Below are 12,284 nucleotides of genomic sequence, written 5' to 3'. Positions count from 1 at the left end.
CTTTAGGCTTGAATAGCTGTAGTGATAGGCCAACTCCTTTTTCCATAGCATACGAATAAGAAAACCTTTCCAGCATCCCATTAAATCGTTTTTTAAAAAACCTAACTAGCCTCCAGTGGGCCAAGAAAAATGGCTTTGTCCTCCATCGCTGTTTGTGGATGTGGCTTGTGCGTCAGAGTTATGGTCGTACCAGAAAAGCGTGAATACAAGTGTTCTAGCCGGACCAAAACATTTTTAACATCTATGTAATTAATTGAAATTAACTCCCAGCCCTAGTTCTGATAAACTGGAAGGTGGCATAATTTCTTTTTACAATGACTTTCTATGTAAATCTTTTTTTTTTTTTTTTAAGATGGACTCCATCATATCACGTTTCAGATGCAGTAGTGGGCTTGCTTCTTCACTTATATCTCAGAAAAAGCAATGTACCTACAGCTCTACATGAAGGACAGACCCAAATTCTTTAGCTATGCTCCACCTGTCCTCTAGTGGCCACTGTTACCAGATGTAATTGCTGCACCTGTTTCAGTCAGCAGAAGAAATTCCTCCTCCCCGCTCCCCCTCCCAAAAAAAACAAGGACACATTGTAAAACCACTGTGTTGTCGACTTTTATTTATATATATATGTATTTATATACTACTGCCACTGTTAAAAAGTGTGACTCATCACATCATCACTTGTAAGCATAAATAAGAACTTTTTTTTCTCTCTTGAAACCTGGTAAATAAACCAACTGAAAACAGTTATGGGTCATTTTCAGCACCATTGAATAGTACATTCTCTATATTGCATCAAGATATAAAAATATACAGATCTAGTGTTTCGTCTTCTTGAAAACATTCTTTCTGTGTTGTTCAATGGTATGAAACAAGAGAGGAAGAAAAGAGCCAATCCCTGTTGATGAGGATTGTTACCATTATTATTGTTTCCATGACCCAATCCTTGCGAGAGCTTCACTGGACCGTCCATCCGTCCATTCATTCACAGCACTTTGTAAAGCATCAGTAGCAGCCACACGTGGGAGAAACAAAAGAAATAAAATACAAGTGAAACATTTAACGCTCACAGAGCCTCCGGCCCTCCCGACCGCTGTTAGCGACAAAGTGAAGAAGATGCTGATAGTCATGGGAGTGCTGCAGTGCAGTGGGAGGGAAAAAGGGGGCGCTGTGGGAGAACCAAGCAGCTGTAACCCTAACCATCTCTGTTCCAGTCGCTCTAAGAAAAGTTTAACCACATTTCAAAGTGGTAATAATGCTCATGGTGCTGTGCTAATACCCCCCTTGCCCTGAATGAAAAACAAACGTACTCAAAGGAAAAACAATGCAAGAAGTCACGTTTAATCATCTGAGGCAAACGAGAAGATTAAGAAGAGTTGAAGGCGCAGTCAGGATGAGAGTTTGGTTTGCAGTGCATAGAGAGGGACTTCTGACATGGGTTCACCTGGTTGGTTGGTGCATTGGGGTTATTGCCCTGTTTTTTGTTTTTTTGCTGCACACACACATACACACACAGTAAACACACGCCTGCAGTCAAGATGAGCATGACACAGCAGTAAGAACAGACACAGAGAACAGAGCTGGTAGATCGGGTTCCTGTGGAGTCCATGGTGTTCTCTCCAGCTGCAGCTTCTCGGCTGCTAGGTGGGGAGTCATCATATGTGTTTGTGAGGAACTAATGTCCAAATATAAATGTCCGTCCATCTGTGCGACAGCCAAAGCGGAGCCGTGTCCTTCGGGAGTCCTTACATCCGTGAGGACGTAGCCAGCTCGTAGAACAAGACATAGGCGTCGCTGCTGCGCACTTGGCTGGACGACATTGGCGTTACTCTGAAAAGAAAGAGAGAGAGGTCAATGAGGTGTGAACTGCCTGGTCTAGACACTGTGCATGCTGGGAGAGATCTTTGCCGTTGTTGCTACAGGGGAAACACTGGGATTGTTTGGAGATGATAATAACAACCTTGCGCACCACACAGTAAAATTTCCCAGACTTATCATGTGATCAGATCTCAGTTTCCTGGATATAAACTCAAGCTGACGTTATCAGCAGGTCATTATCACGTCTGCTGATATTGTCCCTACTCAAATACCTAAGCCGAGGTAATTATAGATATTTAGACAAAAACGTGGGATATTCGTTTTCCAACCTAATCCGACTTTAAACTTCTCAATGACCTGTCAACCAAGTTCCCTGGTCTTCATGATGCTGTTAATTCACTATTAGTATCTAATATATTTCACAAAATAGCTGGACTGGTTCTCAAATTGTGCTTTCACTCCTGTATGTAGGAATGTTAAACTACAACCTGACAAATCTCTTCCTGCGTTGGTGTTCAAACCCACCTGGAGTCGTTAAAGGTGTACCATTCTCCCGAGCTGGGATTGCGACAATAGGCTGTGTAGTGACCTCCCATGGTTGTGCCTGAGTGGTTGGACACTGCATACAGGTTATATACTGCATTTGCTGCACAGAGGAAGAAAACAAAATAAAAGTTAGCCAAAAGGCTACCGATCACTTCAAACTAATATGGTGTCATGTTTAATATTATGAAGAATGCAATGAAAGGGGAAAGAGCTTACTGCTGTTTTCAGAGGCAAACTCTCGAAGGTCGAGGTCCTTCATGGGGAAGTTAACAAAGGTGGACAGTTTGCTGGTTCGTCGTGCCTCAGAGAAGCGTTTCAGGTCTGCAGTGGAGGAAGAGTCAAGGAGCAGTTCTTTTTGAATACCTGCTCCCACTGTCAGAAGACTTAAATACAACACACTTTCTCTGTATGATTAAACAAACTACTGGGTTTTTAGGCTTCCCGCAGCAAAATGTACATGACAGAAGGAAAGGATACGCAGCACTAGAATCTTGGGGAACTTCTGTATTGTGAACTTCTTTGTGCACCTCCTCCTGGCTTTACATCTGTAGCATGTCTGCAGAGAGCAAACAGAGGAAGTTGAGTCACTAGCTACAAACAGCTGGAACAAGCAGCCACACAGGTGTTGGATCTAAAGGTGAAACGGAAACATAAACTAAGCTCTAAGAAAGTAAGTAATTACACTATATATACTGTGTATAGCCAGTCTCACAAGTTAGAAATCACAAAGTGTTTTACAAAATACAAGACATAAGAACACAGAAGACAAAACAGAGGGAGGGATAATACAGCATAAATGTGACATAAAATAAAATAAGTTGAATAAAAAGCCCATCTGAATAAATGTGCTTTCAATTGCTTTTTAAAAGTATTAAGAGAATCAAAGTTAGAGCACTCCACAGTGTGGGCCCACGGGCCTAAAGGCTTCATCTCCTCTGGTCTTAAAATGAGTGTGTGGGAACATTAAAAACCTTTTACTGGAAGATATGAGGCTTCCAGTCCATCAGTTTTGCTCCATAAAAAAGGGAAATGAGCCTTTAAAACATGCAGCATTCACCAAATGGAGCTAAAACAGGGTAAAAACTTTGAATGTGTGCAGCTAATGCACCTGCTGATATCAAAAATATTACAAAGGAGAAATTGCTTGGACAAGCTTTGGTGAGGAGGTTGGTTCCTAATGGAGGGCATCATATGAACTACTTGGTGTCCATCAGTGCAGCATTTTAAACTCATATCTGAACGCCACTGAAAACATTTTTATACTATTTCTGATAGATATTCACTTTGAGAAAAGGCTAACTATTATGGTAAAATTATTCAGCTGCCGCATAGAAAATGCCTCAGGAATGGTACAGCAGCACCCCCTGCTGGTCTTTGTTTGCCAGTATAATTTGTTTATAATATTTGTTATATTGTTGATTTTATTAGATCTAAAACACATTTTGTGCAATTTTGTGTAATTAGTATTTTCTGTGTAAATACACATCAGCTTGTTTTGATGCCTCATAGTTACTACTTCTGATTTTGTCCTGCATAAGACTTTCAGAACTTTCTTCCACTTGATCAATGAGTTTCCAACACGAAATTAGTTAAACTCTAGTTCAGCCTTGATCTGAGTTTTCTTCAACAGTGAGTAATGGTAACCATGGATACTGATTAACCAGTCCACCTCCCAGGCATAGGTGTCTTTATACAAGAATTGTTGAGACATACACACTGCACTCGGGTGATCTCCCTTCCACTCAATGTGAGACTACTACCACCAACTGGCTGGACATCTGTTGAATTACTTCACAAATTATATTACTGCATAAGTATTCACTTTAAATGGGGTGAATATTTAGGTAACTGTGATTTTCCTAATGTAGACATTGCAACTGGTTACATTTCTATTTCTGTCCGTTCAAAAATGTTCAAACAAATAAAAACATTTGTGCTATAAATTCCACTTTTCAGAAATACTTGTACAGAATATACCCGCACAATTTAAGACCAGGTCAATCATCACAAGATTAGATGGACCAACAGCCAGTCGTTGCTATGGACACCTACCGGCTTCTCATCCCCATCGAGGACGTCCTCTTTGGTGAAGAGCCGCATGCAGTCCATCAGACTCACTTCGCCGTAGCCCTTCTGAGCACAAACACAGATGCATTCACATTAGCAAGCACCAAAACAAACATAGGATAAAGCCCACAGAGCAAAGCACACAAAGAGAGAGAGAAACCAAAGAGTGTGTGTTAGGACTAGTAGATAGTAAAATAAGTCTCTGCTCTACGGGATGTAGAAAATAGTGTGTTTGTGTTGTCTAACCTTTGTGATAGGCAGAGAAAGATCCCAAAAGGGATCGAACACAGTGGAGCAAAAGCCACAGTGGCTGCAGGTCAGGGAGCTCTTCAGCTGCCCCACAAACACATCTGGAACAGAAGGAGAGATGACAGCAAATAAACCCTGAGGTCAGGATTAACAAACAGGTCCAGCCTGCCAGAGATCACCTGACATGTCATCAGAAAAACAATAAATCCACTTTTTGACTCACCAACTATTTTACTATCCTCTCTTTCCAAATATTTACTCCACATCTTCTTCCCCTTTTCTTCATCTCTGTAAGTAGAATGGGTGAGAACTTATAAAACAATGTTGATTTATGATGGGAGCATGTTGGCAGAAACCTCATATATGGTAAACATGAGGAGATATTTTCTTTGAGGTCCCTGGATAATAAATTATGGATGCAACAAGATATCAACACATGTATTTATTCAAAACAAGTCTTTTTCTACTAGTTTGACTTTTTTAATTGTCTTTTGGTGATGCTGTGGGCCGATTGCGGAAAATTCTGTGGTCTGGCAGAAGGTCAAGCAGAGCGGAAGGCAGGAATCTCAACAAAGGGGATAAACAAAGATGTTAAGGGCTTCACACACTGTATTTACTTTAAGCAAAGTAAATACAGTCCTCCTACGGATGCAGGAATCATGTTGGCAGTAATCAAAATCAGCTTTCATCTGTGTTTTTTTTGTAGATACTGCGAAATCCAATTTTTCTCCTGGTCATTAAATGTTCTCCAATGCCCTTTGTGTTAGGAGTCCAGTACAAATGGGCAGACATATGATTGGATGCATAAATGAGGATAACTTTATAATCCCTTACTTTTCTTTGTTTTTCAAAACTTCTACCTCAGAGAAGAACAGAGCAGCATATTTATCCTCGTATGGTTTTTATTCCATTTAATTGTGGAATTGAATCAGAATTGACTTAATATCAACATCATAAACTCAGAGCTAAAAAAAAAAGCCAGAATCAGCCAATAAAACTCTGATGAGGTGCATCTGTAGCTGCTGCATAGATATGCACCTTAAGAAGTGCTTATCTGTGCACTTCTTAAACTTTCTGATGATCTAATTAAAACTTTTAGTATGAACAAATGGAAGGTGTCACGTCATGCTTATTAGTTTAACGTCAGCATTGCTTTACATCTTAAAAGTGATGCTTTGTGTTGAGCTGAAGCTCTGCTGTCAGAAAAAACAAGTTTTGTTATTTCAAAGCTGCATAACAAGGATGCAGAATCTAACAAGTGCACTGCCTGTGGAGAAACTGCTTGTTATCCGTAGATAAACATGAACCCACAGGTGCAAGCTGAGGGTTGCACCTGACTCAATGCATAGTGTTGATTAGGTGAACACATGGGACCTGACCTACTTTATCTCCAACATGTAGTTGACACAGTTCATTACCATGAGCGACATGTGAGGCTAATGAAGACTTTATGATTCATGTTATCTTGAGGAGCACCAATAAGGCTTTTTCATTGGCCGATACCAATTTCCTAGTTTATTTAAGCCTTGACGTGCTGATGCCGACTTTCTTCAGATTCTGGTTGTCTTTGTTAGAACTCTAAATATGGCGTATTATGTGAGGAAAATGCGTCTTTCCTGTCATGTCAGCAAAGTTGCTGTTGTCAGATAAAGCCACTCCAAACATTCACCTTGCGGAGATGAATGACTTCATCAGCTCAGTGTGTCTGCACAATGCAGCATGAAAATAAGTAACATTATCTGGTTACTGCTGTGAGATTTGAATAGGACTTGTAGTATATGTGCACTACATTTGGTGCATGCCTATTGTAACTGGAGATCACAGGTTGTATGTTGCAGTATCATATGTTCACAGATTTTCCTATTCGCAGAGTTTTCTGTGGACGTGACTCCAAATTATTCATGGAAATTTTTTTCATAGAGCTCATCTAAAACAAACCTAAAAAATGAAACTTGAAAAGCTGAAATAAATTGCTTTTAGACACGTCATTGGCTGGCGTTTGCAAAACAGCCAATCCCGAACCACTATTTATTTTCCTTGCTACTGATTGGCTGTTCCCCAGAGAACAGAAATAAGGAAGACTGTGGATGTAGGTTCTGTAGTAGTGCCAAGAAATGGGGTCTTTACCCAGACAGGATACGAGTACTTCAGTTTAGGTACTTGCCGTTATTTTAAAACCGAGTCCTCATAAAGTGGTCTTGGTTTCAAGTTTCAGGTTGCTCTTACAAGTACAAGTACTTAAAGCTGGTATTGGTCCACCACCATCTAAGAGAGTTTCCAATGTATGTATTTAAGCATATTAAGGTATATTTGGTGTTTGAACTATTAAAATAGACAGTAATAAGCTTTCTGTTTTTGGGTATCAAGTATTTGAGGTGGCTGTGGTCCCTAACCCTCACAAACCCTGGTGTCCCCTGAATCTAAACATATGCAGCAAACACATGTTCCTAAGGTTCTTTGTACTAAGTTTAAATGGAGGTTTTCAGCTTTGGTGCATAATGAACAGAGAAACAGAATCAGAATTTTCAACTATTTGTTCTCTCAGTTGTTGCTAGAAGCCGGTAAAAGGAAAATGGATGATTTTGATCACTTGCTGATTGGTCCTTCACTAATTTTGCACTTATGATTGTCTGTTTACTTACGGCAGGTGGTCAAAGTCCTCCATGGTGCCCCTCGGCCTCACAGTGACCCTGTTGACTTCGTTGTGCAGGCCGTCCAGCAGGAAGCGCAGGAACTCCTGAGCATCCTGTTGGCTGCAGCACACCAGCAACAATCTCTGTTACATACATTCCCTTTCTCATTAACATACAGAAATTCATCAGTATGTTCCTGCATGTCTATCAATACAGCACAAAAACAAATAAGTATTATAAAGTAATGCAACATACTTGTATCCTACAAATCTGGGAGCATATCTCTGGATCTGTGTTTTGAATTCAGACGGGCTGACCGCCTCGCTGCTGGTCGACGTCCACATGATCTGGATCAGCTTAGCAAATTCTACCAACACACAAATACTGACGTTAGTCACATGACAGAAAGAAAACATCCAATCACTGATAACTAATTTTGTCCTTTTTTTAACTTTAGCACACACAAAGACATTTTACCTCTTTGTTAAAAAAGTATCTACTTACACACAGATCTAATTCAGAGCAAAACAGCTGCTGTGTGTGAGGAGTGTTTGTTCTGGACTCTAGGGGGCCTGTGTGACTCATGTCTCACCTTCCATGAGGGCTGTGTTGGTGCGGCTGTTGTTGTTAAGGTCTCTGCGGTGCGAGTTGTGCAGGCAGTAGTCACGCAGGCTCTGTGTGTTGCTCAGACACTGCAGGATACTGTTCATGAAACACTGTGGGGAAAACAGCAACATAAAACAGAGGAAAAGATGCCCAAAAAATGTCTCTTTAGACATACTGATCACTTTTTATATCAGCATCATTTAATTTTACAGATTTTTCCGCATTGTGAAATGTTTCTGGAAAACAGCCCTGAACTGTTTAGCTCCCCCATCTCCCATCCTGTATAAAGACCTATCACACACATGGGAGCATTACAAGTGTGCAAACAGCTCCCATCATCTGCCTACGTAGGTCACGTGTGATTTGGTGAGATCAAACCAGCAAGATAGGCAGCAAAAGATCAGAACATCTGATTGAGTTACAGAACACACTCTCCATTTATTTCAGGAGTTCTCTGTCTGCCCTGTTGCCTAGCAGAGACTGTGCCGACCCACCAGACAAACGGCTCCTAGAATTTACACAAGCAGGATTTTAGGACAACCCCAGTGAATCAGATAAAAAAGGCACGAGATAAAAACCATCATATCTCCCTGTCAAAGGGAAATCTGTCTCGTGAGGCTCTATCTAGTTGCTGTCAGCGTGTGACTTTGCCTGGAAAATTAAGTGTAAACTGCTATTATGAGCCCTGTTATTATGTGCTTTACGCTTAACACCGTGTTGACTCTTTTATTTTGAAATAAGAAATTAAGTAGTTCTTGAGTTGCTCTGTTGTGTTGACAGAGGCTGGAAGTTTACTTACAGTATTTCCTAAGTTCTTCAATCCAACCAGGCCTTGGGCACTCTTTGAGTTCTGGAAAAAAACACAAGAAAAATAAATTTTTTAGATAACAACCTAAATACGAGCATCTTAACCAGATGGGTTATGTGTTTTTTATGAATCTGGACTCTACAAGGGATAAAGTAATGTTCATTCTGCAAAGATACGACATTCAAAGGAATTTCAGATGTTCCCACAGTGATCCTGCTGGGCTGATTTAGTTTGAGACCAAAAAAAAGCCATAAATCTGCCCACTGCAGGGGAGTGAGTGCATGCTGTTGCTCTGGAACTGACAGACAGGTGAACCTTCCTGCTGAGCATTATTCTGGCACTAGAACGTATTTTTTTTATATCTCACAATTCCACTTGCTCTCTTGGTGCTGGCTACCAGATGGCAGAGATCTGATCAACAACAGAGTGCCATGGAAACGCTGTAGTTTAAGGGTTTTTTCATTTTTTCAACACTCGCTTCCCCCATAGCAACAAAACTCAAAGCACAGCGCAACACGTGACGATTTCATAAAATCAGCAAATGGACTGAAATGCTTTAGAGAACTTATGTCATCAGTTGGTGCAGTTACATTTCATTACATAAGTTGAGTTGTTATATAATTGAGCAGCTAAAGAAGAGCTAATAAAAAAACACAGGGGTGGACAAGAAATGCGCTGGTATGCTTGACAACAAAGCAGAAAATATCAGATGACTCAACCTGAATTCATTTTTCACCAACGTTCGTGGAGGTCTCACTATTTCTGTTTTAATATCTGTGACAATATGCAACATTACCTGCACTACCCCTCATTTTATGCATAAAAAGAAGCTAGCTAACAGTGAAGACATGAAGCCTACACGATGTTCAGTTATTCTTGTATTTTCTGGGCTTGAAAGCAACTGTGTAGAGCTGGCAGCCTCACAACGGTCACCTGATCTTGCCTGCAGCTGAAATCTATCTCACTCACATGCTTCTTGTTCCCCTCGCCTGTGGTGTAGCTCTCTCAGAGCACCATGCAACAGGACCACCATGAAAATGGGCCAAATCCAAGGTGAGGCCACACAAGGCTTCTGGTCATGTCACTGTAAACTGAGCGTGAGAGCTTCCAGGGTTTTTAGAGCATTAACTGTGACGAAGTGACACAGAACTGTATGTACAACAGCTGGTAATCTTATTATGGGAACAAAAAGAGACAAAAAAGTGCAGTTCGTTTTAACACAAAGGTGAGCTGAAGTGCTCACACATGAAACACTGTGACCTGAGAAACAGAGTTTGAGACTCCCCACAGAATCACAGGCAAACATGACATACCACCGTTCAGACTTGGTGACCTTGTTGACATGGGGGAGTTGTTGTCTGAGACGACCATTCTATCGGCACTAACACGCTCTCTGAGGGGCAGTTCAGTCTGCAGTGCATCAGCAGCAGTAATTAAACATCTGGAATTAAAGGATATATCTGATATACGAGTGCTGGGTTCTCCCACATGTTGCAAGCTTTAAACACCAAACATTCAGGGTTAGGATTAGTTGGTCCCAGAATCTGAAGCTAACTTCTCTTTAAAACCACTTTTGATACCAGAAATTAACTTTTTATCAATTTTCCCAGTTGTATTGGGTGATTATTTACAGAGAAGCCAATCACTATAAAAAGCTACAATTTTAAAGAAGCTTAAGGCCTTGTACACACATAGATGTGTCTTTATAAAAGCAAACGTCTCTGCCACATTGTTTTAAAAAATCCTTTTGAACACACAGGATCATTTTTAGAAAAGTTTTCATCCACACGATCTCACACAAATATGCCTCTGAGTGTTGTTTTAAACATCCCAAACGCAAAGAGGGCAGTGTAGCACAAAGCTAAAACCTGATGTCAGCCAATCAGATTGCTTCAAAACAACCATGACTTCCTGTTAGGAATTAAACATGGTGCTAGAAGGTTCATTAATGTGGACAGAGATGTAAGTTCAATGACTTTTAAATAGAGTTTTAGAATATAAAGCTAATAAAACCTACAACTGTTGATTGGAAATCATCTCAAAGCATGTATGTGGATCAATTGTCTCGGATTATTTGTCGCAGACTGCAATGCAGGGGATCCCAACTCTCTGTTTTCCCAGGGACACACGCAAACACAAATAGTTTTTCAAATTGTCACTGGTTGGAGGATTATAATTAATAGTTTTTAGTGATACCAAGCAGAATTTTTATGTGGATGAAATTCCAAAATGCATAAAAATGTATTTGTTTTCCAAGGTATCCGGGTAGGTATGGAGTAGGCCTATACATGAATATTGATAGTCAGTGCTTCATTCAAAATACTAAAAAATATAATTTGTTTTATTTTATATGATCTTAGTTAGATGTAGGCAGCAAAGTTAATAAAGCAGTTCTACCTTTTTTGTAACTTCAATCAAAACAGAGCTTTGCTGAAAATTACAGAGCAGCTGATCAGAGAAGTTCAAGACACCATAATTTACATCTAATCTATTGTTAGCAGTAAGGAACTGAGAGCTTCTTCAACAACCGATCATTTATTTATTTATTTCCATCTCAAACAGTATAGTTTTGTTTGCATTGCATGCTTTCAGAGGGGACACTGGATCAAAGTGAGCCCCCTCCCTCTACAGAGATCTGCCGCTGAGCTCAAGGACGTCCACATGATTGCAAGCGTGTTCGGTGCGTTTGTCCCTAATGTGAGCCTGCAGCTCATCTAGTTATAACAACTGCCACAAAAAGAGCTTTTTACTCTTACATAAATAACCTCCTGCCATCTGTCTCTTGCAGAGGAGCAGTGCAGAGTTGATGTGGAAGAGGAAAAAAATTCCACCGCTTAATTAACTACAGCTTATCTAAATCCTCCTTACTGTTTATTCCCTGCAGTGAGGCGAACAGATTATTAGCTCTGGCGGAGAAAAGTGAACACAGAAGCGAACACATCCTGTCCATCGCAGGCTGACTGATGAACATCTCGGCTCTACTCCGTGTTTGTTTTTTTTCCACACACACCAAGCCCCACCACTGGAGTGAGCGCGTCTCCAATCTGCTGCATTCTGCTGAGTGACGCCACAGTCGGCCCCCGAAATAGCAGCTCAGATTTTAGTAACTGTGCTTGTTCACACACAATTGGCTGATCGTTCAGTGGACCGTCGGACGTCAGGACGGTAACGCAAACGTCTCTGTCTCCGTGGTAACGCCCCTTTCTTAAAACTTTTCTCCAAAATTTGTGGGAGAGAAAGCTAACGGAGACTATGACATCACAGCAAAGTGTGTGACTCAGAGAGTGTGTGTGTGATAACGAGAGTTCAGAGTAGGTGGAAGTGTCAGCGAGCAAATGGGAGCAGATGTGATGCGCTTACACCCGGAATAAAGTCAGAGAGAGGCTGATCACAGAAAACAGAAATAATGTGATTAAAAAAGTGCTGATGGCATTACTGCTTGTGAGTTATGAAGCAGGACTCTCCTTGATAACACTCTTTAATTAATGTAAGAAGAACATTTCTATGTCTTTAGTTGTGAAACTCTGCCTGGTAATAAAAGTCACTTGTGTCTTATTTTA

The 12,284-nt window shown here is 40.6% G+C and overlaps 1 protein-coding gene across 9 annotated transcripts in view; it reads right to left on the bottom strand.

Annotated features, from left to right (window-relative positions):
- Positions 1-587: 587 nt before the first annotated feature.
- Positions 588-12,284, bottom strand: part of usp2a (ubiquitin specific peptidase 2a) — a 46,793-nt gene continuing 35,096 nt past the window's right edge. For 7 of the 9 annotated variants that reach the window (XM_032545271.1, XM_032545272.1, XM_032545269.1 and 4 more), the window contains 11 exons: positions 8,716-8,766; positions 7,903-8,026; positions 7,566-7,677; positions 7,320-7,430; positions 4,901-4,965; positions 4,675-4,778; positions 4,414-4,494; positions 2,839-2,917; positions 2,578-2,682; positions 2,341-2,461; positions 588-1,827 (listed from right to left, as the gene is read on the bottom strand). In XM_032545271.1, the coding sequence (XP_032401162.1) occupies positions 1,743-1,827; positions 2,341-2,461; positions 2,578-2,682; positions 2,839-2,917; positions 4,414-4,494; positions 4,675-4,778; positions 4,901-4,965; positions 7,320-7,430; positions 7,566-7,677; positions 7,903-8,026; positions 8,716-8,766 (1,038 nt within the window). In that variant the 3' untranslated portion in view covers positions 588-1,742. The remainder of the gene's footprint in view (positions 1,828-2,340; positions 2,462-2,577; positions 2,683-2,838; positions 2,918-4,413; positions 4,495-4,674; positions 4,779-4,900; positions 4,966-7,319; positions 7,431-7,565; positions 7,678-7,902; positions 8,027-8,715; positions 8,767-12,284) is intronic. The other 2 variants (XM_032545277.1, XM_032545279.1) reach the window with 1 other exon arrangement.

This window comes from Xiphophorus hellerii, chromosome 18 (genome assembly GCF_003331165.1).
Source record: "Xiphophorus hellerii strain 12219 chromosome 18, Xiphophorus_hellerii-4.1, whole genome shotgun sequence".
Taxonomy (NCBI): Eukaryota; Metazoa; Chordata; class Actinopteri; order Cyprinodontiformes; family Poeciliidae; genus Xiphophorus; species Xiphophorus hellerii.
Note: the sequence above shows the minus strand (reverse complement) of the source record. Positions and strands in the feature narration are given on the sequence as shown.